This window comes from Diadema antillarum, unplaced genomic scaffold (genome assembly GCF_040938485.1).
Source record: "Diadema antillarum isolate AM-2024a unplaced genomic scaffold, OU_Dant_1.0 seq00000170_RagTag, whole genome shotgun sequence".
Taxonomy (NCBI): Eukaryota; Metazoa; Echinodermata; class Echinoidea; order Diadematoida; family Diadematidae; genus Diadema; species Diadema antillarum.
Genome location: NW_027271239.1, coordinates 358,617 through 386,444, shown reverse-complemented (window position 1 = coordinate 386,444; position 27,828 = coordinate 358,617). Strand labels below are relative to the sequence as shown.

Below are 27,828 nucleotides of genomic sequence, written 5' to 3'. Positions count from 1 at the left end.
GTTTTCCTCAGCTAATCGAGGCTATGCAAGATGCCCCTGTGTGGATCAACTTCTCGCCGTGGCTCACGGGTCAATTTCCGACGGCTAGACCTCCAGCTTCTACCCCGAGATCTCATGCCGCGGTGCGCTTAGTTTTTATTCAAGGCAGCGAAGGGAATATCCAAGGGTTATGATGTCCACAGCTGTCACGCGGTGCGCTTAGTCTTTATCTAGAACAATGTACCGTTATCATATCTAAAGTTCCTAATAAAAGGGATTATCTATACTGTTTTTATATCACCCTCTCAACAAATACTTCAGTATTAAACAAAAATCACTCTTTTCATTTACAACATTATTGATTATAATGTATTGTAGTGTACCGGTACATTGTTTTTGAATAATCTTTCATTGTTGGATGGAAATAAAGCGAAATTGGCGTGGTATTAGCGTTTTCACCGTACCGTTTTCACCGGAAAATGATAAATAATTCAATTCAATTCAATTCAATTCAATTTATTGATTTCATAAAAGCAATACAGCCAATATTTGTACAATAATCAAACGTCGAGGAAAACCACGAAAAAGCCAGTGGCTTGAAGATTGTGATTCCCTATACAGAAGTATATTAAAAAACAGATTGGCATGAAAATACAAAAATACAAAATGTTACATAATAACACTAGATACTAGATACTCAATGATAGACACAAAAAATACACATCAAAACAAAAAGTACATAAATACAACACAAAACAAAACGTCATGAATGTATAATGTTCCAATACCTTGATAAAACGTAATTAATCATAAGATTCAAAAAGATGTTGTTTCAATTTCAACTTAAAATGATTTAAACTCATAATGCACTTAAGATTATATTCCAATGAATTCCATATTTTTGCACCTTTATATTGCACCGAGTTCCTACATTTCATCTTAGATCGGCATAATGGCAAGACAAAATTTTGTTTGTAACGTGTATTAAAATTATGACTCATAGAATGCGTTTTAAAATAATCATCAAAAATACACGGCAATACCGAATGTACATATTTAAACATAAAAATACTCGTTCTATAAAAGATCCTATCTTTAAGGGATAAGCAGCCTACGTCTTTGAAAAGAGGAGGAGTGTGAGCGAGATAATGAGAGTTTGTACACAATCGAATAGCTTTTTTCTGAAGAACGGTAAGACGATTTAAGTCACGCTCAGTGGCTCCAGACCAAACCAAATTGCAGTAATCTACGTAAGGCAAGACAAGGGCGTTGTGTAACATTAAAAGGGTTTTCCTTGGTAATATCACGCGTAGCTTATAAATCATTCCAATGGATACACTGATCTTGCCATGGATGTGATTGATGTGATTTTTCCAGGATAATCTCTCATCTATAATAACCCCAAGAAAATTAATTGAGTCAACTCTGGAAATAGCATTACCATCTGCGTATATCATCATATCATCATGTGACAGCTTCATTCCGGAGGACTGAAATATCATATATTTTGTTTTACTTGCATTCATTTGTAATCTGTTAGCTTTAAACCAATCACAGACTTTTTGCAGTTCATCGTTCGTCATTTTGTTCAATATTGTTTTGTCAGAATGAGAAGCCAAAATGCTTACGTCGTCCGCATACAGTACAAAACGAAGTAGATTGGATGCATTGATGATGTCATTCACGTACACCAAAAACAAAAGTGGTCCCAATATGCTCCCTTGTGGTACTCCACATGTTATGGGTAGAATGTCTGAGTTGGTGCCCTTAGAACTAGTATATTGACTTCGACAACTGAGATAGCTTTCGAACCATTGAAGGAGTACGCCACGAATGCCGTAGTGTTCTAATTTGTGTAGCAGAATACCATGGTCTAATGAATCGAATGCTTTGGACAAGTCGACGTAAATGGCCAAAGGAATTTCTTTTCTCTCTAGAGCAGCTGTAATCTGCTCAACGACATGTAAAAGGGCTGTTTCAGTAGAGCAAGATGGTCGGAATCCAAACTGTTCTTTAATCAATACGTTCTTTTCTGACAGGTACTTGTACAATCTTTTATGCATAATACGCTCGAGGATTTTAGAGAGAGTAGGGAGGAGTGAGATTGGTCTGTAATTTTCTATGAGATGTTTTTCGTTCTTTTTAAAAACCGGGATAACTTTGGCTAGCTTAAGGGAGTTTGGAACTATGCCTGAGTATAGTGAAAGGTTGAAAACATGGCACAATGGCTGAGCAATGAAGTGAATAATTCTCTTAATAAATGTAGAACTTAATCCATCATGTCCACAGGAAGCTGAACTTTTCAGACTTTTTGTAATCTCAATTATTTCTGACTCGTCAGTAGGCATGAAAAAGGCAGATTCAGAAATTTTAGAGTTCAAAAAACCAGTGAAACATTTTTTACCAGTGTCAACATTGTTACCAACAGAAACACCAATATCAGAGAAATACTTATTGAACTCATTAGCAATTTCTTTGTCATCTTCAATCTTTTTTCCGAGCACTTCAACAGAATTTGGGAGCTTGGATATATTACATCTCCCCAAAATTTCATTAACAATCTTCCAAGCCTTACACAGGTTGGTTTTATTTCTCATGATTAAGTTTGTGAAATATGTTCGCTTTGAAGCACGTATTATACTATTTAACTTATTTCTATACCGCTGATATGTCAGCTTGTTTTTACTAGAAGGCGTGTTAATATATGCATGAAATAATCTCTGTTTCCTGTTTATGGATTTCAGAATGCCTTTCGTTACCCAAGGTTTTCTTGCAATTGTTTTCTTACATTTAACTTTTGGGGCTGATTTCAACACATGTTTGTTACAAATTTGTCCCAAAGTTTGAAGAAAAACATTATATGACATATTTACATCGTTACAAGAATCAACACAGGACCAACTAATAGAACAAAGGTCTTGGATAAGATCTGAGTAATTCAGATTATTTGCAAAGCTTTGAAGTTCAAAGTACTGACGGCTCTTGTCCAGTTTCATATCAGTCGAATCAAAAGTTGTGACTTGAAAAATAGGTAGGTGATCAGATATATCTGAAAATATGATACCAGGAGTAATGGACTTGTCCAAGACATTTGTAAATATATTATCAATACATGTAAATGATGAGGATGTCACTCGGGTAGGCTTTGTTATTAAGGGCAACAAGCCATGTGTATACATAATGCTAAGAAAATCATTTGTACATGAATTAATGGAGTGCTTCAGAATATCAAAGTTAAAATCACCTGCGATATAACACAACTTGTTCTCTCTGGCAATACTTGCTACAGAATTCTCCAGCATTCCATTGAAAGCTTGTGCATCTGAGTTGGGCGCCTTGTAAACCACACCTACTATGATGTTCTTGTTTTCCATTTCGATCTCAACAAACATTGTATCTACAGATTCGTTTGAAAACGACAAGTCATCTCTCACTTGAAAAGTGAATCTCTCATCAACGTATAAACAAACTCCTCCACCTCTCCGATGTTCACGTGGTTTATGTACAAAGGAGTAGCCCTTCATATTGTACATAGACGGTACATTGGAATTAAACCATGTTTCAGAAAAGGCATAAACTGAAAATTTGTGACTTAAACTGTCAATAAAATCAAAAATGGAGTGAAATTTAGCAAACAAACTCTGCGAATTAAGATGAAAAACAGAAAATGCCTGTTTATCTCCACATTGATTAAACTTTCTATCAAAAGTATCATTGAAATAGTAATTACAAGGATTTTCTAAGTTATCGGCAGACCAACCTTCCTCTTCATTCATGCCAAATACATCAAAAGCAAAAGAATCAAGTCGTGAAGAGCAATAATGACTAGAGTAATTGAAAAACGTGTAAATTGTTCTTTGAAATTCGTCATCATCGAGGATTTGATTGAAAGGTAGCTCGTTTGCAGTGCACTGGAAACAAATCCAGGAATTACAAGGTAAGGGCGAATGCATACTAGATGTACAGCAGGTTTCATGACAGGGCGATCTACATACTACACAGGTACGTTTCTTTTGAAAGGCTCTCACAGAGTTGAGACAGATGTTACACTTCATGATAAACTACATTACACACATACACATGCACACACATTACGTAATACAAGTAATGACGGCAAAGAATAGTAACACAATCGAGCAGAGTACAAGGCAGAGGAAAAACGAACGAACGTTCGAGTTCAAAAGTTCACAAGTTCGAATAACATACATACGGGCCATGTTTGTTTACATCATGATGGCTGGTGAGCGTCCCTGGCAACTCATCGTTCTCGAGTTCGTTTGCAGTGTTCCGTCCAGTCATTTTGTGTCGCTATTGTGTAGAGGTTGTGTGTAGTTTTGATCTTGATTCTGCCGTCTTGTGTCCATACCTTGTTTGTGGGTGGGGGGTATTTTGCTCTCACTTTCCTCAGCAATTTCTGTCTGTCACTGGTTAGGTTCTCGTGGATGAAGATGCGGGTTGATCTCAGCTTCGATCTGGCGGCATAGACTCGAGATCTGGGACCGTACGTGGCAAACTTGGCTATGATGGGACGAGGAAGAGCATGACCTTTCCTATCAAGTCTGCCCCTCTCGCCGATCCTGTGGGATCTGTCGATATCCTGTGGTTGGATTTCCACTTCCAGTTGGTCCTTCGCAAGTTGACAGAGTAAGGTGTCTGTGTTCTCCTGTGGATTTTCTTTAATCCCGTGGATGACCAAGCAGTTCCGCCTGGAATATTGTTCCAGTTCTTCTACACGAGCTTCGGCGTCAGACAATTTGTTTTCCAGATGTTTGATTTGGGCATCCCTTTTCTCCAATTCCAACATGAAACAGTCGTGTAGCGCTGGCGCTAACACCGGTCCTAGGGCAGGGGCGAGGCGATTTTCAACCAGTCCTTTGTCCGTGAATGCCCTGATAATGGCTTCCACAATGGTCTCAATGTCCATCTTTGTGTTGGGTTCTGGCTGGTTGCTCACGGGCTTTTGATCTGATGGAGAGGTGCTCGAGTCACTGTCTATCTCCCCAGCGGTCCCGGCCTGTTTTTTGTCAGGTACCGTTGGTGGTTTTGCCCTGGTGTTGACCATCTTGCCGAGCAGTCAGAACGAGTGAGAAAAGTCCCAAAATGTCACTTTTTAGAGGAATGTACTTGTCCGAAATGGAAACTGACGAGATGTTCGGGTGGCTCAGACTGTTGAATTGAGTTCCTGGCTATTCCGTATGATTTTGAGGCTACAAAACCAACATTCTATTTTCCCGCCTGTGTAAAATTTGTTTTCCAGATGTTTAATTGAAAAATACGGTAACATTTACGAGGAATTGCTTTGTTGTTGTTGTTGTTGTTGTTGTTGTTGTTTTTAGATAAAGGGATATACACTGTATTATAACCTTTGGACATTCCCTTCGCCGTCTTGAATATTAGACTAAGCGCTGTGGACATCATGACCCTTGGATATTCCCTTCGCTGCCTTGAATAAAGACTAAACGCACCGCGTTTACAACAGAACACCTGTGAACATACAGAAGACAGTGCTCTTCTTTGTATAGCGGTTGGTCTCGATTCAGAAGTACAGGGATATAACAACGAGACCAAATTGGTTTAAAATTCATTTATTATGACTAAGCTACTCATTTGGAAATGCTATCATAGCTTGATAAGCATATCTATGCCCGACAAACAACATGACACCAAAAAGGTATTGCCACCTCAGATGGTACCAATATCTGGCCTGGCCCATGGACTACACGGGCCAGGAAAAAACAGTGTGTGTGTATGTGTGTGTGTGTGTGTGTGTGTGTGTGTGTGTGTCTGTGTCTGTGTCTGTGTCTGTGTGTGTGTGCTCCCAATATGGAAGCTGTATCTTTTGTTGACATGGATCAGGGGCGGATCCAGGAATTCTGTAAAGGGGGGGGGGGGGGCGTGACTAATATTTCTGGTGCCACTTCCGGGTTTCATTTCATGTTTTTTTCTTTTTATTTCTTTTGTTTTTAACGAAAAATAAAGGGGGCGTGCGCCGGTTGCGCCCCCCTCTGGATCCGCCACTGTGGATCAACGAGCTTACAGACGTATGGAACGTGTGTCGCACCCAAATTATTATCTCATAAGTCGCAAAAAATTGAAAACATGACTGCATTTACAGAAATTGGCGTAGAATAAAAAGTACTGAACCAAATTTAATGATTTTGGTATCATGGTCTTCTGCGAAAGATGCTCTTTCTAATGATGTCAATAAATATATCACTTTTAGAACGCAAGGTACTGAAAACCCACCGTTCCGCTTTTTTGGGACACCCGGTATATATAAATATATATATATATATATATATATATATATATATACAGTAACATATATATATATATATATATATATATATATATATAATATACATATATGTATATGTACATATATATTGTTCTATAATTCATCTCGTATACTACATGAATCTTTTGCAAACGTTTGAACAATATTATTTCATGACATGTATACTTTGTACTATGTTTTGATTTTCGTTGATTGGAAATAAACTATGATTGAATTGAACGTTCGGAATAACGAAACATAAATGTTCGGAATAACGAGCCCTATTTCATTTTCGGATTAACGAACATCTCGGTATAGGAATTTGTGTGTTTTGTACCTTTGGATTTGAAGATCCTTGCTTTGGAAAAAGGTATCTCATTTCATTTTCGGAAAAAACAATTGTTTTAGAATAACGGACATCACTCCATATTCAATCCGATTGTACAGTTAATGTATTGGGACGGTTATCCCCATGGATAATTACCCCTCCGGGCTGAATACCAGTAAGTAATAGGATTAGGTTCAGGATTTTTTTAAGGGTTAGGATTAATGCTCATTTATGTAGCAGTTATTTGCAGACTTCAATTATTTCTTCCCAAAAGATATTTTGATTATGTATTCGACCATTATACTACATTCCCGTTTGAATCGCGGATTTTTTGAATATGGAATGGCTCATGGATATAAACACCCCCATTTTACCATTTTGTCGTATTTTGCGGCACAACAATGTTCTCAGGATCCGCGAAGACTCGATCCTCTGAGACCAACCCTCGGACACCTAATTCTCTGTAGTCTGTGGTTTGTTTGTTCTTTTCAACTCGCATCACGATTTGACCAATCAATCTTGTCCTATCAGGCATAACTTTATTTCACGGCAAACTGCAAAAGGTCAGATGGCTTCGCTTTCTTAAAATCTACGTGGTTTGTGATCTTGTCAGTGTTTCATCGATTTTTTTTTTTTGTATTCATCCTTTTTTCTATTTTTCTTTTCTTTTTACTTCTTTGGCAGAGGGGAAATCTATGTCACGTGCGGGATGTTTTCGTCACGGTCCCATCCACTGTTTTGTTTGTGGTTACCTCGTTCATGCCAAGTCCGTGATAATGAGAATGTGAGCAGCAAGATTTCCCGTATAAGACCATACGGCTCTCAAGCGAGAGCATGCCAGAGTGCAAATAACCATACTATATTCCATCTCAATTTCTCTGGATAAATACTGGGGCACTGAAGAGACAGACACGAACTGTACAATCACCAGCGCTTCGGTAACTTCCACAGCTGCATCTTTTGAAACCATTCTTGAAACTGCTCCAAGAAGAATACTGTCAACATGGAAACTGCAAAGTCAAATCCTGTCACGGACGGCTTTCAACAAAACGACGAAAAGAGTCTTTATGAGGTAAAAGTGATAAACTTGAATTTAAAATGTCTCGCCTTAAAGATTACAGACAATTATAAATTCTAGGTACTTGTGACAGATAAGGAAACAATTTTAAGTACTCTGACCAAATTTAATCCTTTGTTCGGCAAATGGTATCCTTTTCTTTCTGACAGAAATTATTCAACTGTCTAAATCCATTCGAACTTTTGATCCCATTATCCTAGCATCCATACTGAAAAGAATACATTTTCTCGCAGTGTGTTCACAATGTGTTCACACAATCAACTATGTGAGAACTCTCGCTCACAGTGTTAAGATGATATTGCATTGTGGGGTGGCTTTCGACAAAGAGTTTACACAGTAACCATGGTAATGTACTTCAGTTCTCTTTCACACCTGTGAATTGACGATTCGCAATGTGGATTGATGATTCACAATGTGGATTGATGATTCCCAAAGTGTTCACATTGTTAATATACTCAAATCTAACTAGTCCAAGAGTATTAGTTTTAACCTGGACATTTTTGGTAACAAATTATTATCTACTCTTCGAGAATGGATAATTTTCTCCATATAACACCAAGGGTGCATTAGGCCGTTTAATGATGATCATCGAAATGCAAAACTCCCTCCAGTCGAAAGTGACCCCCCCCCCCCCATAATCTACTAGCTCATTGCCTTGAATATACTAGTCTTTATTCTACTTACACTTTTTATTAGAAACAAAAATCTAGTGTTTCATCAACAGAGCGCACCATAAAACTCGTAACCTGAAAAAAACAACAAATCTCCATTTTGTGGGAAGGTGCATCACCTCATACGCCTCCCCCGCATATTTCCATAAGTATTAATTTCGTACTTTTAGGACAAAAGCAAATCTCAGATATTTCACCAAAGAGTCCGCTAAATCTCTGAATTTCAAATTGGAAAATACAAAAATTTCTGAGGTATGGGAAGGAGTATTCTCCTTTCACACTTCTCCCTCCCCGACACTTTCCTGAATATATATTTTTCCTCACGTTTTCAAATAGAAAACAAATATCGGGTATTTCATCAAATGGATGCAACAGCTCTGTGAAAATACGAAATTTTCCCTCGTGTGGGAGCAGGCAACCCTGTGACCGCGCACATCCATGATTGTATATCTTTTTTTTCCTTTTTTGATGGAAACAAAAATCTATTATTTCACCAATAGGGTGCATCAGGATGTCTGAATATCAGGTCTGAAAATGCAAAATCTCCCTCATGTTGGGGGGGGGGGGGAGGGGGAGGGGGAGGGGACCCCCCCACACCCTTCCATGATCATATTGCCCATTTCCCTGAATACTACTTTATATCCAATTTCCTACTCTTTGATGGAAATAATTCAATATCTTACCAAACGCTTGCACTATGTATTTCACTTTCGAGTAAAAAAAAGAAAGAAAAAAGGTCCCTCGTATGGTGGAGGAGTATCCCCCCTCCATGCACAAATAACTTTACTTTTCAAAGAATTGTTTTTATTTCTCAAGTGATAACTGACAGTTTCAACTGGAACTCACCTCATGGTAGACATCAAATGCATTGGTAATAAAAAGGGGCTAGCACTAAATTTTCATCTCATGTGCTTAAGGTGACGAAAATAGACCATGTGGTAAACGGATATTGCCTTCTAGTGTAGGCTTTATGTTTAGCAACAAATCTGTTGGTGAAATATTTCTCTCGTAACAAGGACACACTCCTTGACGTTAACATGCAAATGCTTTTATTTGTATACGTTACACATAAGAACTATATTTTAAATAAAAAGTTTCTTATGAAATATATTGACATTTATTTACATAATTGTGAGATAAAATTGGTTGCACCCCATTTTCCATATAAGGAAGAGCTCGAGCGTTAAAATCAGCACATTCGTGCGTCTAAATATCTTAATATGTATTTTATTGAGTTATTCATGTTTCGAAACGTGTAAAGACACTTAAACTGTGTATTGGGTTCTCTAGTTGAAAGGTTATAAAAATTTCAGGAAATGGCGGCCATTTTGGTTGCCATATTGGATTACGGTACTTGTGTGCGTCAACATCTCTTAAAATGTATTTTATTGAGTTCTTCATCCTTCAAAACATATATCTAGACACTTAAATTTTGTATTTAGGTTACCTGGCTGAAAAGCTATAACAATTTCAGAAAATGGCAGCCATTTTGGACGCCATCTTGGATTTCGGTACTTGCGTGCATCAATATCTCTTGATATGTGTTTCAATGAGTTCTTCATGCTTCAAAACATATATTTAGACATATAAATTTCGTATTTGGGTTACCTGACTGAAAAGCTATAAGAATTTCAAAAAATGGCGGCCATTTTGGACGCCATCTTGGATTTCGGTACTTGCGTGCATCAACATCTCTTGATATGTGTTTTATTGAGTTCTTCATGCTTCAAAACATATATTTAGACATTTTAATTTTGTATTTGGGTTCTCTGGTTGAAAAGTTATAAGAAATTCTGGAAATGGCGGCCATTTTGGGCGCCATCTTGGATTGCGGAAAACAGTGTGACGAGATTTCACACTGTGTTCACAATGTCTTCACACTTTGTTCTCTCCAGCGGGATTGAGTGACTTGTGATCTCCAAGGTCACCTTGCTTGCAGTTGATAATATGACAAGCAATACAAGCAATTTTCCTTGTCAAACTTTCTTGGTGTGAAGAATAACCTCGTTTACATTAACGTTTCCAAATACAAATTGAACATGTTAGTAAATTAGGCTGCTGCTATATCATCATGGGATTTTATCTGTAAATTTGACTGTTGCCGCATCATTGTGAGATTTTTATCCATTGTTGCATCCTAAGCTTGCTGAAGTTCTTTATTCCCAAGGCTTGTTATTTTGATAGTGAGATTAATAAGTATATACGCACCATTTTTGTTTCCGGATTTAACGGGTTTTTCCTAAAACGAACCTAATTTGAATTTCGGATGAACGAATCCTCGAAATAATGAATCGTACTTTATTTTCGGATTAGTGAATCTTCGAATAAAAAGATCTTCTGAAAAGCAAACCTGAGGAATAATGCCACAAAATGTTCGAATTAGCGGTCCGTAGTTCATTTTCGGATTAACAAACATCTATGTATACATGAAATTTATGAATTTCGGAATGAAAACTTTATTTCACTTTCGGATTAACGGCCATCACTCTTAATATGTTCTTGATGCATTTCCTAATGTCGATGTGGATGGATCAAAGAAAACAATGCTTGAAAACATGTCACCCTAGAAAACTTCAAGTTGCCATGGAAACAGGCAGGACTCAGTGATGCGATGTATTTCTTCGGTGCTTCGCCTAAAGATCCTTCGATGAAATGCAAACGTGAATGAAGTGGTTCAATAAAACATTGTAGTGCGGCATGACATGAGCATGGCTCGGTGGTCCGGAGCCACAATAAACATTGATAACGGGTCACTAACAGAAATTCAAAGAGAATCTTTTTGTTTTTGTCTTCTTTCTTTCGGCCCTCTTATTTTTTTCCTCTGGACACCAACGTTTCAAATTCAAACATTCCAGTAGCTGCCAAAAACAAGTGAGAAGAATTTGTCATCAAACCCTAGCTGTTATATTCTGCTCATTGTGTCTACTGTGAACTTTTTATATTAATGAGTGAGTATTATTTTGTGCTTTACATCCTAGACCTTCTTGGAGAAACTCGGAAAGATGACCACTTCTCAAATTGCCTACCCTCCTGACAAAAGATGCGAAAAAATTCCCGACTGCAGAAAGTTCCTGAAACGAGTTGGTATAACGGTATGACTACTGCAGTAGAAATATCTCAACTAATACTGTATAATAGCGGAGTTCTCACTTTCTGGCCTTATTTTCATAAAGGCACTTCTTAATTGTGTGCAATGAATGATGTGAGCAGTCCAGATATTTTAAAGTGGTCATAGTATTTTCATTACTTATCAAATAGGGGAGGGGGACTCAAGGTCATGGAAAAATTCAGTCTTGTCGCATGTATTGTTTATTGTGATTTTATGTAAATATAGACCATGGGACGACATGGAAAAATCAGCCTAATTTTTGAGTTTCGTAGTCCGCATTTAGGCTCCACCTGAAAATGTGTCTCTTGATGTAATTTCGGGTGCTGAATCCAAATATCAATGTTGCAAAGTCAGCAAAATGCACGTTCTAATGATATTAAGTGCTTAATTATGCAAATGTAACAAATTTATGCAAAATGTGATATTTTCCTTTTTTGTTGGTGGGTCTGCATTTGGATCACCGAAAATTAGCATACAATGTAGTGGGATAATTTCTGTGTGCTGAGTCCATATTCTATATGAATATTATTTAGTCGGAAATGTGCGCGCTTTTTTGATGATAATGCTTAATTATGCAAATTTCACTTAATTATTCTATGCAAAAATCCTGTTATTTTTATTTCATTGTGGTATCATGCGTTTGGACTAATGAAAATTCATAGAGTGGAGTTATTTAGGGTGCTTAGTTCATTTATGAATGATGAGAAATCATCAGCCATCATTTTAACCTGGTACCAGTGCAGTGCTTGATTATGCAAATTATATTAATTTATGCAAAACATAGTATTTTTGTTCTTTCTTCATTTGTGGAACTATGAAAATATTCAAAGTTGTTAAATTTGGGGTGCTGCTTCCAAATATAAAAGTTACTAAATCAGTTACCTGCATGATTGTACTTGATTATTTAAAGTTAATTAATTTATGCAAGATACAGTAATTTCTTCTTTCTTGGTTGGTCTGTGTATTTGCATGACGGGGGAAAATGCCCAGTGGGGTTATTTGGGTTTGGGTCCATATGTAAATGTTTCCAAAATAAGCTGCATGTTGTACAAAGACGGCATGTATCAGTTTTCAGACGGCCTTATCAACCTAAACCTTAATAAAGATACATTGACACATCATTCAAATCTTGGATAAAATTTTTAATGGAATCCATCTCCTTGCAGTGTTAGTCTCGAGTATGTTAGCCACATTTACACATTCTTCATTTGAAACACGTTTGGTTTTAGTGAGCAATTTAAAGCTAGTAAACATATCTTCATTCTCTTCGTGTTCAATGAAATCACAAGCCACTATCTTATTGAACAGTACTTGTAGAGACACATTGAATTAATACATTAGAAGGTAAACATACCAAAAAAGGAGATGAGATGAGAATGTGGCCTGAAATGAACTCTAGCAGCACTAGAATTGGGGAAATGTCATCATTAAAACGGTTTAACTTATGCATTCAAAACAGAAAGAGGTATTGGATTCACTGTCCTGCATTCACGTAGCGGGGACCAAGGGCAAAGGGTCAACGTGTGCTTTGACTGAACGTATTCTCAGGACCTGTGGCTACAAAACTGGACTTCTGACGTAAGAAAGAGGCGCATTTTCTATTGTTGTTCAATTTTCTAGTCCTCTTGTATAATTGGAATTCAACATTGATAATCATTGCTTAAACATATCAAACGCAAATACAGACTTCTTTCTCGCTACGCTGTACTTTTTGAATATATATCTACACACACACACACACACACACACACACACACACACATATATATATATATATATATATATATATATATATATCTTTTTTTTTAATGGATAGTTTATCTTCGTTCAGAGTGCTCAATGTCCGGATGGCACAGCATGTAATGATAACGTTTACACAAGAAGATGACTAAAGGCTCATCAGTGCCTTAATGCCATACTCCGAGTTTCACGCACAGCTTGGGATGCGATCATCCCATGCGGTAGCAAAAAAAAAAAAAAAAAAACATTGGTGAACCTTTATCCATCTTCTTGTGAAAAGGTTCTGATTGGGTAATAAAGGTAGATTGATAGAATTTCTTTAAAATCATTTGTGAGAACTGTGAAAAAAACAACAACGATGGTATATGTCAACGACATTGGTGTTATACACAAAGTAGTTTCATTTAGGCGTGGATGTCACTGGAAGTTCCTTTTTGGTTTGCTTGTGTGCGGTTGAAGCGGCTTCAAAACAACTCGCGCAAGCTCCTGAACTGCACTTTAACAGGTGAGAACACTTTTTTTTTTTCCAGTTCACCACCCCTGGTTGAAGTGAGGGAACGAATCCGTGTCGGAGGTGCAGCTCTTCCCAGGGAGAAGTTTGCCCGTTACGCCCTCAACTTCCTCGAGATGATCGAAAAGAATGCTTATATGAATGAAGAAGATCCAATTTACAGTGATAAACTTGGTCAATACCAACTCTTCACATTCTTGTCATTCTTCATCTTCATTCAAGAAAAGGTTTGGGAAAAATCTTGAAATAGCACATCTTCCACAACCATGATAACCTGCCACTCTATCTGGTCGAATCGAAAAGATTCAGATGATTCCTCACTCGGTCTTTTATTGGGATTGTTGTGTTATGGAGAGCGTCCTCACTCGATTCATACTTACTTTTCAATGCGAACACAATCCGAATTTAGGAAGTTACATGCAGTCTCACATTAATTTGAAGCGTTACGCATAAAATACAAACCTTCACAAGGGATCCTCATAGAAAAACAATGATGTATGTTAATTTTCTGAAATTTGTGCTAAGCTTTTGGTCCTAATACAAATGCTTACCTCCGAAAGTTACAGCTGTCATTCTTCAGCAAAATGAACCGTCACACCTTGATCACGTGACGGTCTATTAATACGCTGGTCAGAGACTTTCACAAATTTCACAAAATTAATAATTTCGGATGAAATTTTCAATACAGATGAGGTTCTACCCTAGCATGCTAATTTTGTTGAGCATTTATCATATGTTTTTATCAGGCATCTGATGGGTTTCGGAAAATTATCATAGAGTTATGAGTATAGTGTATTTGTCCTTGTGAGTGTATTTTTTTGTTTGTTTTGGTTGGTTTGTTGATTGGTTTACCAATTACTTAAATTGAATCTGTTTGTGTGATCTTAACAGGTGGACGTGGCAGTCATAGAAGTTGGTATGGGAGGAGAGTACGACACGACTAATACTCTTTGGTGAGAACAACTCCTTACAATGATAATAATATATTCAAAAAACGATTTGCTTCAGTACGTCCGCACTGAAGAGATTCGATACACAATGCATAGAATTTTCTGATCAGAACTGGTCGTTTTTGCATGTGAGTTTCTGGCGTCATCACTCTCTAACCGCTGTAGAAGCCGCTAGCTTTTGTCGTGGCCTAAAAGGCTTTCACGTTCCGCACCCGGGACTTGATTCAAAAGCAGCTATTTACGATGGAGAATGTCGAGGCAAGGATTGAATGCTCATCAGCGAGGCGTCGGGGAAAGCTTTTGTCAGAGACCATCTTGCTGAATTAATAGGCTCATGTAAACGGAGCCGGGTCGTCACGCAAGACAGAGTAACAATCACAAAAATCACAAGGATCATAACACGTGTTATGATCCTTGTGGGGAAGCTCCTTGGTCAAACAGCCAGTACACTAGTAATCTCTCTTGTATTCTACACGCTTCAGTTCGATTCACTCATGGTTACCGGTGCTAGAAACAGCATGACGGTAATACACGTACTTCAGGAGAAAAAAAAAAGACTACACGTCAATAGTGACTAACGGTACCAGCTTGCGCGTTCACCCCTTTATAGCTTTGCTGTAAGATCTTATTGCAAATTACAATCACCCAAACGGTCAAAGGCTAAGAATCTGCTATGAGAAAATGTATTATACGCATTTGGTGCAGGTATGGTAGATAACTTAATTGGGCGCCATGTTAGCAATTAAGGTTTGTGCACACCGACGGCTCTGTCAGAATAATGTAGGCCTACTAAATGGCAATGTGCTCAAATTTGGAGATTTGAAGGATCTAAAGCCACTTTGAACCAATATACCCAGGTATATTGGCAGCGCTGGAAGAAAATATGCATTATCATCTTTTTGCATGAGATTATAAATCAAGATATAACCTCACTGATTTAAGTCACCTACTGAAGGGAATGACCTATCACGGAATCAAAAGCTCGTACGTTTTAAATGATTAGCGTTGAATTTAAATATTGATTTCTTCTTCTACGGTTTTTTTTCTTTCTTTTTTTTTAGAAAGAGAGACATTTTAGGAAAAAAAATCCAAATCTTTAGAAAAAGTGAGAAGATTGTCTTTAGTAGTGAACAAAGAGTCAAAGAGAATGATCAAGATCCACCACTGTATTGCTGTGGTCTAAGCCCGAATAAATCATTGCGAAGGTGTTGCACGCATCAGATTTTACAGGAGTATCATTGATGATTTATTAATTAGATTAATTAGAAATCTTGTAAGCTCAATTTAAAATGGGTAGCATAGTTATATTATATATTGAAAAAAGACTGAAGGGCTTTCTTTTCTCTCGTTGTGGCAATTTTGTTTTTATTTCTTTCTGACTGTGTGCAGAATGTGTATTTAACTAGTTCTTATTCTAATTGCAGTGAAATTCGTACTTTCACATTCAATCGAGAGTAAATTCCTTTTCAATTCAACACAATTCAATTCATTTATCTTCATCCTCTTTTTTCCCAACAAAACATAACACAGAATAAATCAGGAATTGGGTGATTGTAATTTGGGTGATTGTAATTTGCAATAAGATATTTTTTAGAGGAACACTGTTTTCCATCATTGTGATTATTTACTATTTTTGTTGCCATGGCAAAGTGCATTGTCTCTTTTTTATGACATCATTCGTGCATATACTTTTATTGTATTTGAAAAAAAAAATCCTTTTTCAGACGAGTGTAAGAAAAAATGAAAAAATTGTATCACTTTGGATTATGTCAACTTTTTCTTTTCTTTTTGATGATGGAAATAAATACACTATTGAAAAAATTGAATTGAATTGAATTATATCATGTGCATACATGAGATTTGTCGCATTGCATAGACAACTATTTCTGAGCCCATTTTCCTCGTCAAGCGTTTGCTTTTGATGATGGTCTCTTGTATTTCTGTTATATCTAGAGCTCTTTGATTTGTCTTTTGAACAGCAGGCACATTGTGATTCTTAAGTTTGCGTATAGAAGCCCTATATGTGCATAAAATAACACCTGCTCATCTTTATTTTGCATAATCATGAAATGATATCGTATGCTTGCATCAACCACTTACCTGCTTCAACCGTAAGATTTAAACAATATCGTTACCAATCAGTTTGTTCAATTGACTTTGTGATGTATTTATGCGTGGACAAGAATTGCAGAAATATAATCAATCAATCATTAAGGTCAAGATGATGTTAAATGTTCACAGCAACATTTAGGCCCTCTTAATGGGTTATATTATTATGTTCAAGCAAAAGTCTGATTTCTTCTTCCGGTATACTCAAAGGTCTTCCACTGTGGCAGGAGTAACTTCTCTAGGTATCGACCACGTGGATCATCTGGGACACACGATCGAAGAAATTGCCTGGCACAAATCCGGCATCTTTAAGGTTAGTTAAGAGGGAACTTGCTTTCCACTTGATATTGATATAAGGAAAATTCAGTTTGCACACTCTTTCTTTCAAAGTGTAATTAGCCCTCCTTAAATGATTATTTGAAAAATTTGCTGTATAATTAGCAGAGGATATTTGCGGTAATATTAGTAGAAAATCGGACAATCCATTTAAAGGGAAACGTCAGGAATTTTCAAAGTTTTGAATAAATTCTCGAGCCATCATATAGCTGCACGATATGGAGGTTAAGACAGGGTTCCAATAGCCCTTAGGATTCTAATGTCGATCTGGATGTCGGTACGTACGAGCTAAATAATATAGAACGACACAATGGAAGGAATTATGTTCGTTTGCTTGTTTCCAATTCAATTCAATTCAATTTAATTCTACTTTATTCCCATCCAACAAAAGGTAAGGCATAATATAACCTATAACGTTTATAAAATTGTAATATTGAACAATTTGTAAAAATTTCAGGTCATGAAGCATAACAAAAGATATGCATGTACGTCCGAATGAATATGTAACGAGAAAACCAATGAAAAATTGCAATAATGAATGTATATACATATGATGATGATAATAATAGTAATAATATCGGGATTGAAATGTGTGATTTGCTGAAAAGCCGAACTGGTAAGACGTGCATCACTTGAAAAACAATTATGTTAGTAATATAATTATAATATATCCGAAATGTATTTATGTACAATTCAAATATTTTGATAACTGATCTATATGATGTAATTCATGCAAAATAGTATTGCAAACAGCACTAGTTTTAAGGTACAGAGAAAACGCGAAATTAGGATGAAATGTCGATCATTACGGCATGGACACTTCATTGTTTGTTTGCTCGTTTGTTCGTTTGTTTGTGTTTTTGCTCGTTTTTCATCGCAATTGTAAGATTAATCAAAAATAAATCTTGAATGAATGCCTAGTGAGTGTCATTCTTAACTTGCACTAAAGAATCACAATAACTGGATACAGTTGCAAATTCATAACATTAATGTGTAATGTCTCTTTCACAAAGAACGGCCGACCTGCTTTCACAGTTGCCCAGGATGGTGGGGCCATGCGAGTTCTGACCCGCAGAGCTGCTGAAAAAAAGGTGATTAGTTGCTCGTATTCGTTTCTATAGTTGTAAGTAAAATGCCTATAGGAAAGCAATACACTCAAGGGTGATCACCAATTTGTCGTTTATAATTTATCCAGTTCCACACCCTACAAGCATTGCTTCTTCAGCATTCCTCCCCATCTCCTCAATTTTTAAACTTCAGAATGTGTTTTTTTTTTTTTTGGTGCTGTTTCTTTTCCACCCGATTATTGTGTATTCTTATTGCATTTATCATATTTTTTGATAATGTCGCTCTTTCTCATTATCTTATTAAAGGTATAGGTGATTTTCTTTTCTTAGTTTGTGTTCAAGCTGTGGTCTTTCATTTTATAGTTCCACTGTTGATTTTTAAGTTTGAACATGGTTCTCGTGAAATCAGACTGATCTGTAGGTAGACCAATCGTTAGAATCTGTGCATTTTTACGCTGTTTAATGAATGGATGCTGCAGGGAATTCACAATTTACAACCGTCATTAATACACAAACTCTGTGTCGTTACCAGAAATGAATTGGGAACATTGTCAAATGCCGTTCAATCTTTATGGAGAATGATTTGGCTTCAAGACATTCCATCAATAAACAGACAAGAATATCATGATCTGTCACAATCAGGCGACTCTTCAGGTGTGTTCGCCAATCGAACACAACGACTTCCGGGGCAACCCGCTCAAAGTTGGTCTCGTTGGAAAGCATCAACTTATCAACGCAACGCTGGCAGTGCAGATGGCTAAAGCTTGGCTCGAGGAGAAGGACCCAGGAAGATTCGACTTTACGGGTCAGTACTCTCCACCACCCCCCCCCCCATCCCCCACCCCCGAATCGACTGAACATACCTGTGTCATCGGCATACGTGTCATTACATAAAGGTACAAAAACAGACATCCAATTCTCAAGGAAATTCAATATTATGTTTTCATTATATTTCGGGAAAGGTTTGGTCTAAGAAGGGAGAAGCATCATAAAAACTTCTTTAAATACCTGAATCCGGTCAATCGAATACAACGTGTAAAATTATCATTTACACGGTGTAATGTGAAGGGGGTTATTGTGTTAGGCAGTTAGGGAACGCAATTTTGTGGTAAGACACGGTTTTACAATCATTTCGATATGCAGATGATCGCCTTTTTAGTATTTATTTTCTTTGATAATTTAACTCAAGCGACGTTATACATGAACAAATACCTATGAACAAGACGAGATGAAGTCTTTAGAATATTTCTTTTACATCTTTTTCGGCTCTGGCATTAGGTTCAATTTCTTCTTCTTTTTTCTTTTTTTATGTTCGCCAAAAGCTACATTGGTTTTAGCCGGGAAATTTGTCGAGGAATTGCCTTACTACACTAGCCCTTAACCCATGTGGTGAACAGGTGATAGACAACGACTTGCAGGAAATGTACAGACTGTTGCAGGCTCCTGAGTGAAACGCTGTTTCGAGAAGGTTACCTGTCTTTCGACTACCCTGATGAGGGACAACCAACCAGTCCTCCCTTAAATACCATTTCAAACCGATTGCATGGTTGTTATTCTGGCCATCGTCATTTCATCTGATTTATGTACAAATGTCTTCGCTTTTCACCCTCTTTTTGTGTTTTTTTTCTCATAATTACATTACAAGAACATCTTCAACTTTGTTATACCACACTATTCTTACTTCGCGCATCATAGAATTAACCAAATACAATCAGTGACATTGAAAAAGGTGTGTTGGGCTCTTTTTTTAAAATGATAAACTCTTGCATGCATGTTCTCGAATATTTTCAATTCATGATCTGAGAGAAAAGGAATGTTTCGCGGGAGATAGAAACACCAGCATGACTTGTTCAGATCTTCAAAACCTTTTATCCTTTTGTCTTTCTTTTCGATATCTTATATGGTGGTATTTTCCACTTACTTCAGTTCCGAAGCACCCGGTGGATCCGGACTCTGTCACGGGACTGATTGACCCCACTGGTGAACAACAGTTGACCTACGGAGAGGTCGAAAGGGCAATGCCATTTACTCTTCCTTCTGAGTTTATTCAAGGTAGGTAACGCTATCTACTTAACAAAAGAATTGATGGAAGCAACAAGTAACAATCTTAATCTGGCTAGCCTTTTGACAGGCAGCAACAGTAACATAAAAAAGAACCTAATCAGCATCCCCTGTTGTTTTTGTATTTCTTTGATCAGCACTGGCGTCCTGTCACTGGCCTGGGCGAAACCAAGTGGTCAAAGGCAGCCACGTGACATACTACCTCGACAACGCACACACCAACCACAGTGCGTTTATGTGTAGAGACTGGTTCGCTGAAGCGGCAAAGCGTGACGCGGAGGTCATGGGAGGGGTCGTCAAGCGAGTGCTGATGTTCTACCTCGGTGGAGATAGACGGGCACAAGACATCATGGCTCCTTTTGTGGTAGGTCATCTAATCTGCGGATGTCGTTCCACACCATATCTTTTTGCTGTACTGTGAACATTGTAATGTGTAAAAGAATTCATTACCAACGCTCACAGAACGAATCAGCTGCGGTTGATGAGAGGATTAAAAAAAAAAAAACGCTCTGTGTTCCACTGGGAGGCTGGACACGCTTGGACCAAGGAGGTATACTTGGCCTCGGCGTAGATTCACTAAAACACGTACAATGTTTAGATGGAAGAAGATGTGTTCTTGTGGTCTTTGGCCTCCAAGCAAACTTTATGTATTGCATGAGAAAGTGCACATTGCCAATCAATGTATCGACTGCAATTAGAAATGCTATTCAAATATTCATTCGGGATGAAAGAAAAAAGTAAAAAATGTTTATGTATTGATATCTTTCGTTACAGATATTGTGATACATAGAGAGGTTACCATAGTACCCTGGGAAAGATGTTGTTTTATTTTATCTTGTTGGTGTTTTATGTTATTTTTTGTTTCTTTTTGTACTCAGAAGTTTTTTATGAGCTTCCTATATCTCCTGCTGCGTATGTAGGATATTTCAATATTGGGTTTTTTTTCATTCTATGACGTATGGTTGTCCTCTGAAAACCAGCAATATCGTGTTGATAATGTTGAAAAGGGCTATCCAGTCATTTATCATGAAATTGTAACATGTATATGATATTTCTTCCGAGATTTTGTAACTGAAAATACAATACAATACAATACAATACAATACAATGCAATGCAATATAATACAATACAATGTAATACAATGCAATACAATACAATATAAAATACAATACAATGCAATACAATACAATGCAATGCAATGCAATGCAATGCAATACAATACAATACAACAATACCATACAATACAATGCAGTGCAATACAATACAATACAATACAATACAATACAATAGGCCTACGTCTGGTTACGAGTTTATCACAAATTTTTGCAGGAAAGACAAAAATGAGCAGCAATTGGTCCGATTGTTCATGTAATGGCATGATTTAAAACTACTCGAATTATAATCTTATCTTCAGAAGACAATAGAATACAATTGGAAAAAAGTGCAGGCATTACGTATATCCAAAACAAATGAAATATCAATGCCATTAATTTGACAAACGTTCGCAAGCTAACACATCCATTCACTGAATACGCACACCTTCCTAGGATATACACGCACATATATTATGCGGAATACTGCAGAGTTAACACGAACATGACATGGTATTCCTTTAAATGGATGTATATTGTTAAAGATCTCGCCTTATGAACTTACAGCTAACATGCCGTCGAACCCCCGTTTCAGGCGAGACCCCATCGCCAAACGAAGCTGATGGGGTGCTATACCCCTCTAACAATTCCTCGTTTGAGAGGTGAGGAGTAGATGTATTTGCCCACTGCAAAATAACTTTCTACTCAGGCGTGCCAAACCTGGAGGCCAAGCCAGGGTTTAATGACTGCAACAGCTGTCATATTACGTAAGAGCATGATAAGGATATCTGCCTGTGGCAGACCATTCAAAGTGCACTCAATTTTCTCTATTCTTTCTAAAGTTTTAGATTTTATATTCTATTGAGAAATTCTATTGTCATCCGTTTTGAATTTCGAAAGAAAAAATTTGACCCACAAATAAAGAAAATACAGGAATAAGAAGAAGAGCAAAGTTTGTCGACACACACGTACCATGGAGCTACATAGCCCATGCCAAAATCAAAACAACCTCCTCCTCTCGCGGGTGCCCCCCCCCCCCCCCCTGTTAGGCCAGGGTCAAGAAACAGGTGTTTTATATCTTTGGTTTTTAAGTCCTTGATTGACAAGATATACACTGGCCAAATTTGAAATCTTGGGGACCAACAACGGTATTTAAACAATAGATTATTATTTTCGGCTAGGCCATTTAAATCCAAGTCAGTGAATGCAGATGGACAGGATCTGGTAAGATTACCACCAACAGTGGAGAGACTGTCCTGTACTCTGGGAGAGATGACGGCCAACATCGTGAAGGAGTTGCAGTTATAGTTAAAGATGATTTTTATGAGCAACTACAAGCTGAATTGGACAGAATTCCTAGACACGACATGAAAATTGTAATGGGGGATTTGAATGCAAAAGTAGGTAATGACAACACCAGCTTTGAAAGAGTTATGGGCAGACATGGCTGTGGAAACATGAATGACAACGGTGAAAGGTTGCTCGATTTCTGTGCAACAAATGATTTGGTCATAGGAGGGACACTTTTCCCACACAAGAACATCCATAAGCTGACTTGGATCTCACCAAATGGCAGAGACAGGAACCAGATTGACCACCTCATAATAAATGGTACATGGAGACACTCGCTCCTTGATGTCAAAGTGAGGAGAGGAGCAGATGTTAGCAGCGACCATTATCTTGTAGTGGCATCATTAAGAGTAAAACTTAAGAGAGCAGGCACCAAGAAAACAGGAAGGAGACAGTTTGATGTTCAAAAGCTCAACGATCCCAAGACCAGATCTTCTTTCATTCTTCAGCTGAAGAACAGATTTCAAGCTTTAGCAGATCTTGACGACACTGATAGGGAAATTGATGAAATGTGGGAGAAAACTAAGACGACATTTGTTCAGACAAGCGAAGAGTGCATAGGCTACAAAGGAAAGGAAAAGAAAGAATGGATTTCAGCAGACACATGGGACACCATAAAGAAACGGAAAGAGGTAAAGAAGCTTGTAATTAATGCAAAGTCAGAACGATTAAAGAAAAAGTATACTTGTAAGTATCAGGAAATGAATAGGACAGTCAAGAGAAAGGCAAGAGCAGATAAAAGGAGCTACTTAGATGGTCTAGCATCTCAAGCAGAAGATGCCGCGAAGAAAGGGGAGCAAGGTAAAGTTTACAAACTTACCAAGATAATTAGTGGAAAGTGCAGAGGAAAGACAGATGCACCAGTTTTTGATAAACAGGGCCAGACACTTACCACAGAAACGGAAAAAGAAGCTCGATGGGCAGAACATTTCAGTGAAGTGCTGAACAGACCACCACCATCTGTAGAGGCAGACATTCAAGAAGCAGAAGAAGACCTTGACATAAACACTGGCCCTCCATCCAAAGATGAAATTATCTTTGCCATTAAGTCCTTAAGAAATGGCAAATCTCCTGGACAGGACAACCTCAATGCAGAATTGTTTAAAGTAGAACCAGAGATTGCAGCTGGTCTTGAACCACTCTTCAGAGCTGTGTGGGAAAGAAAGCAAATTCCAGGAGACTGGTCCGAAGGTATGATTATTAGAATTCCAAAGAAAGGAAACCTGAGGAACTGTAATAACTGGCGTGGAATTACCCTTTTATCGATACCAAGCAAGATTTTTTCAAAGATCATTGTAAAACGTCTGACGGATGCTGTCGACCAAGAGCTTAGAGAGGAACAGGCAGGATTCCGCAGAGGAAGGGGGCGCATTGACCAAATATTTGTACTGCGTAATATCATCGAACAATGCACAGAATGGCAAAGACAGATCTACATAAATTTCGTTGATTTTGAGAAGGCATTTGATAGTATCCACAGAGAGAGCTTGTGGCAAATTCTGCGTATGTATGGAATACCACGCGATATAGTTCTTGTCATAAAGAGCTTTTACTCACATTTTTCATGCAGTGTTGGAAGCAGTGGTATAAAGTTTGAAGTGAAGTCTGGAGTAAGACAGGGTTGTGTCATGTCCGCACTTCTCTTCATAATTGCCATTGACTGGGTAATGAAGCGAACAACTGAAGACAAGTCAAGAGGTATCAGATGGTCCATTTTCTCAACTTTGGAAGACCTTGATTTTGCTGACGATCTTGCATTAGTTTCTCATACACACCAGCATATGCAAGCGAAAACATCACGCCTGAGTGAGTTTGCACAGCAAATTGGTCTAAAGATAAACGAAAGTAAAACAGAAGTGATGATATTGAATAACTCAGATCCATTACCGATACAAGTGAATAAAAAAAAATGTCCCAACTGCAGAAGAATTTAGATATCTTGGAAGCATTGTGAGATGCGACGGAGGTGCAGGAAATTACATCAAACAACGCCTCAATAGAGCCAGCACGGCCTTCAGAATGTTGAACAACGTATGGAGGTCAAAACAGTATAGCACAAGAACAAAGCTGAGGCTATACCAAAGCTGTGTCCTCTCCACATTGTTGTATGGATCAGAGTGCTGGAGAATGACAGAGAGAGACGTCAGAAAACTGTCAGTCTTCCATACACGAAGCCTCACTCAGAAGAATCCTTCAAATTTTCTGGCCCAACAAGATATCTAATGAAGAACTGCTCTCCAAATGCAACCAAGAAGACATGAGTACTATTGTTCTGAGACGACGATGGAAATGGATCGGGCATGTACTCAGGATGGATGCTCAAAATATCACTCGTGTGGCACTTCACTGGACACCCGAAGGGAAGAGAAAGCGGGGACGTCCCAAGACCACCTGGAGAAGAACAGTGGAAGGAGAATTAAAGGCCCTAAAACATACATGGGGATCTATCCAGAAACTCGCCCAGGACCGTCAGAAGTGGAGGATGTTCGTTGCTGCCCTACATGCCAATAGAGGCATAACGGGCAGTAAGTAAAAGTAAGTAATCAGAAATGATTTGAGTTGAGGTGAGTTGATGTACGAAAGAGTTCTGCAAAAGAATTAACGCTACAAAAAGCCCAAGCTATTTTGACCCCTTCCAGGCCCAAGAGGGGGGGGGGGGGGGGCACATTGTGCCCCCTATAAACTTCTTTATTATGATAATGTATGACCGGCATATTTGGCACATGGCTAGAGCAACTCATACTCTACATGACCCAACATTTGAAATTTCTCAAGGTCATCCACTGAGGACACTATTTACCAAAATATAAAGAAATACATAGAAATATGCTAAAATCATGTTTTTTCTTTTCATTTTTTCATCCCCAGTATATATATATATATATATATATATATATATATATATTTTATATCAATCATTTTCATATCTGCCTCAAAGGAAAAGCAAGTCAACCTTCGCTATCTGTTATGGTTGGAATTTCTCAAGGTCAACATACGGGGGCACTATTTATTACAATATAAAGAATGTATAAAACCTATGATATATTGCTTGGAATGAATATTTCATATTTGCAAAATATAGAAATTTTGAGCTTGCAGATTGATAATATAATAAACAAATGAGATTACTGGCAAAGCTTGAGTGAAGATAACACAAAATAAAAGGGTAGTCTATGGAAAATGCTGTAGTTTCGATTGTTTCTATTATATCTATTGTTTGATGCCTATGTCATATAGAAAATAAAGGAAATAAAAAGAATACCATTTCAGGGTAATTCACAACAATAATTACTTCACCCTTTGGTCCTTCAGCAAATTACGGCCGAGAAAACCCCCATTTCTTCCATTTTCATATTGTTTACTGAATTGGAACAGAAAATCATGCAAAATCTGACGAACATGGTTGTCAGTTTACGGTTGCCGTGACAACCAGCAATATCGGACATAGCTAATAAAACTTATACATCAAAATGTGCGCAATAAGATTTTAGGAAAAGTCACCAAATTTGGTTGAAATTGTGTAAAGTGTGTAGGAGTGGCAGACGAAAATATGGTATAGGGGCACAATGTGCCCCCCCCCCCCCTTGGGTTTTATAGGGTTAAGCAAAAGACATGAGAAAGGAACTTGATGGTAGATCACCAATACCAATTTCCTTAAATCTGTGCTTGAACCTTGTTATCACATAGTCGACAATGTCAGTTCAATTTTCTTTTTTCCCTTTTTTCTGATTGTCACAGGATTTCAGCTTTGATGCGGTGATTTTATGTGGAAATCGCAGTGTCACTGACAAACTCAACGAAGTTATGGGTAAGTGTGGTGACAGCAACAACGATGCAGATTCCTTGTTTTCTGAAACAAAACAGATGATTTCACAATTTGAAAATGGATAAAACTCAGACAGATTATATGTTCCTTATTTTGTCGGTCTCAGTAACTCGGATTGAGATCTTACATCCCTACACATTCCCTGTAAGGGAACGTATTTAGGCAGGCATTGTTACCATTAATGCAGCAAAACTAATTGAACTTTCACATAATTACATCATATCATTATTAGTCATATTTGTGCCCATCTCATTTTTGGCATAAAAGACTACAAGAAACCGCCTCTGAAGCTGCCTGCTCTACTGAAGAAGCTGGATACATTAGCGGATGCATATCGGGACCTGCACAAGAAGATGACAAACGAGTCGACTCCTCCAAGCAACAGTAATGGCAAGGTTGGGATTCCCATCATTCGAGTAGCACCGTCCGCCACCGAAGCGCTTCAATGGGCGGTGGGACCGCTGGATGATAAATACTGCCCCCTCAACGACGGAGTAATACAGAACCAGGAAATATCACCTTTCGCTGAGCGAGGAGCTCCTCAATCGGCAGATCACCTTCAGATCCTGGTTACGGGCAGCACATACTTGGTTGGCTCGGTACTAAATGTCCTAGATCCAACTCTTGCTACTGGTACCCTTTAGAGCACTAAGGACTCAGGCCCACGTAAGTGGATTTACAGACATTCATTATTCTTGTGGTTCTTGACATTCAGTTTTCCATTGTGCGGATATAACTAAAGAAGATGATTGTGGAGGTTATGTTTTCGGTTCTGTATGTTTGTCGATATGTCTGTCTGTTTGTGGCCAAGAACTTGAGAACGGATGTTGGCATTTTTACCATAATTTCAGGATGTATGCATGATGAGATAAGAAAGAAACGATTAAATTTTGGGGTCATGAGGTCAAAGACCATAGGTCATAAAAGACATACATTAAGTTTAAGCTACCAATAAGGGTGTTTAATGGTGATATTTTAGTAATGGCTGCTTGGCTGCTCCTCTACTTTGATTTTGTTTGATTTGAATGTATTTCCACTTTGAGTTCACAAAAGTAACGAAACAAACATAACTGTATGGGTTACGATGATTAACTATACATTAACATTTTCTCTTTTTTTTTTTTTTTTTGCTCATTTTTTTTTTAAATGAGTATTTTTTTGATGAGTTTTTTTTTTCTCCTTTTGTTTTTTGTTTTTGGTGTGTGTAGTGTGTTTTGGTGTGTTTGTATTATGTTATTTTTGTTCACATGGAGATTCCATGACTGACACTCTTCTCGCAGTGATTCTCACGGATCCTGCAAGCATATTAAATGACAAACATCTCTGTCTTATTCAAAATTATCA

At 37.7% G+C, this 27,828-nt stretch overlaps 1 protein-coding gene across 1 annotated transcript; it reads left to right on the top strand.

Moving 5' to 3' along the window:
• On the top strand, window positions 1-27,128 carry LOC139728257 (folylpolyglutamate synthase, mitochondrial-like). Its single transcript, XM_071639217.1, has 13 exons — window positions 1-122; window positions 7,269-7,656; window positions 11,312-11,425; window positions 12,902-13,020; window positions 13,713-13,920; window positions 14,585-14,646; window positions 16,963-17,065; window positions 18,102-18,179; window positions 18,798-18,960; window positions 20,082-20,207; window positions 20,354-20,580; window positions 26,397-26,466; window positions 26,752-27,128. The coding sequence occupies exons 2-13, from the start codon at window positions 7,588-7,590 to the stop codon at window positions 27,126-27,128; spliced, it is 1,716 nt and encodes a 571-aa protein (XP_071495318.1). The 5' UTR covers window positions 1-122; window positions 7,269-7,587.
• The last annotated feature ends 700 nt before the right edge of the window (window positions 27,129-27,828 follow it).

Bases quoted from the DNA above. Each gene is read 5' to 3' on its own strand.
- LOC139728257 (XM_071639217.1), top strand. From the start codon at position 7,588: ATGGAAACTGCAAAGTCAAATCCTGTCACGGACGGCTTTCAACAAAAC. The intron at 7,657-11,311 runs GTAAAAGTGATA...TTTACATCCTAG, and splicing joins ACGAAAAGAGTCTTTATGAG to ACCTTCTTGGAGAAACTCGG. The intron at 17,066-18,101 runs GTTAGTTAAGAG...TCTTTCACAAAG, and splicing joins ACAAATCCGGCATCTTTAAG to AACGGCCGACCTGCTTTCAC.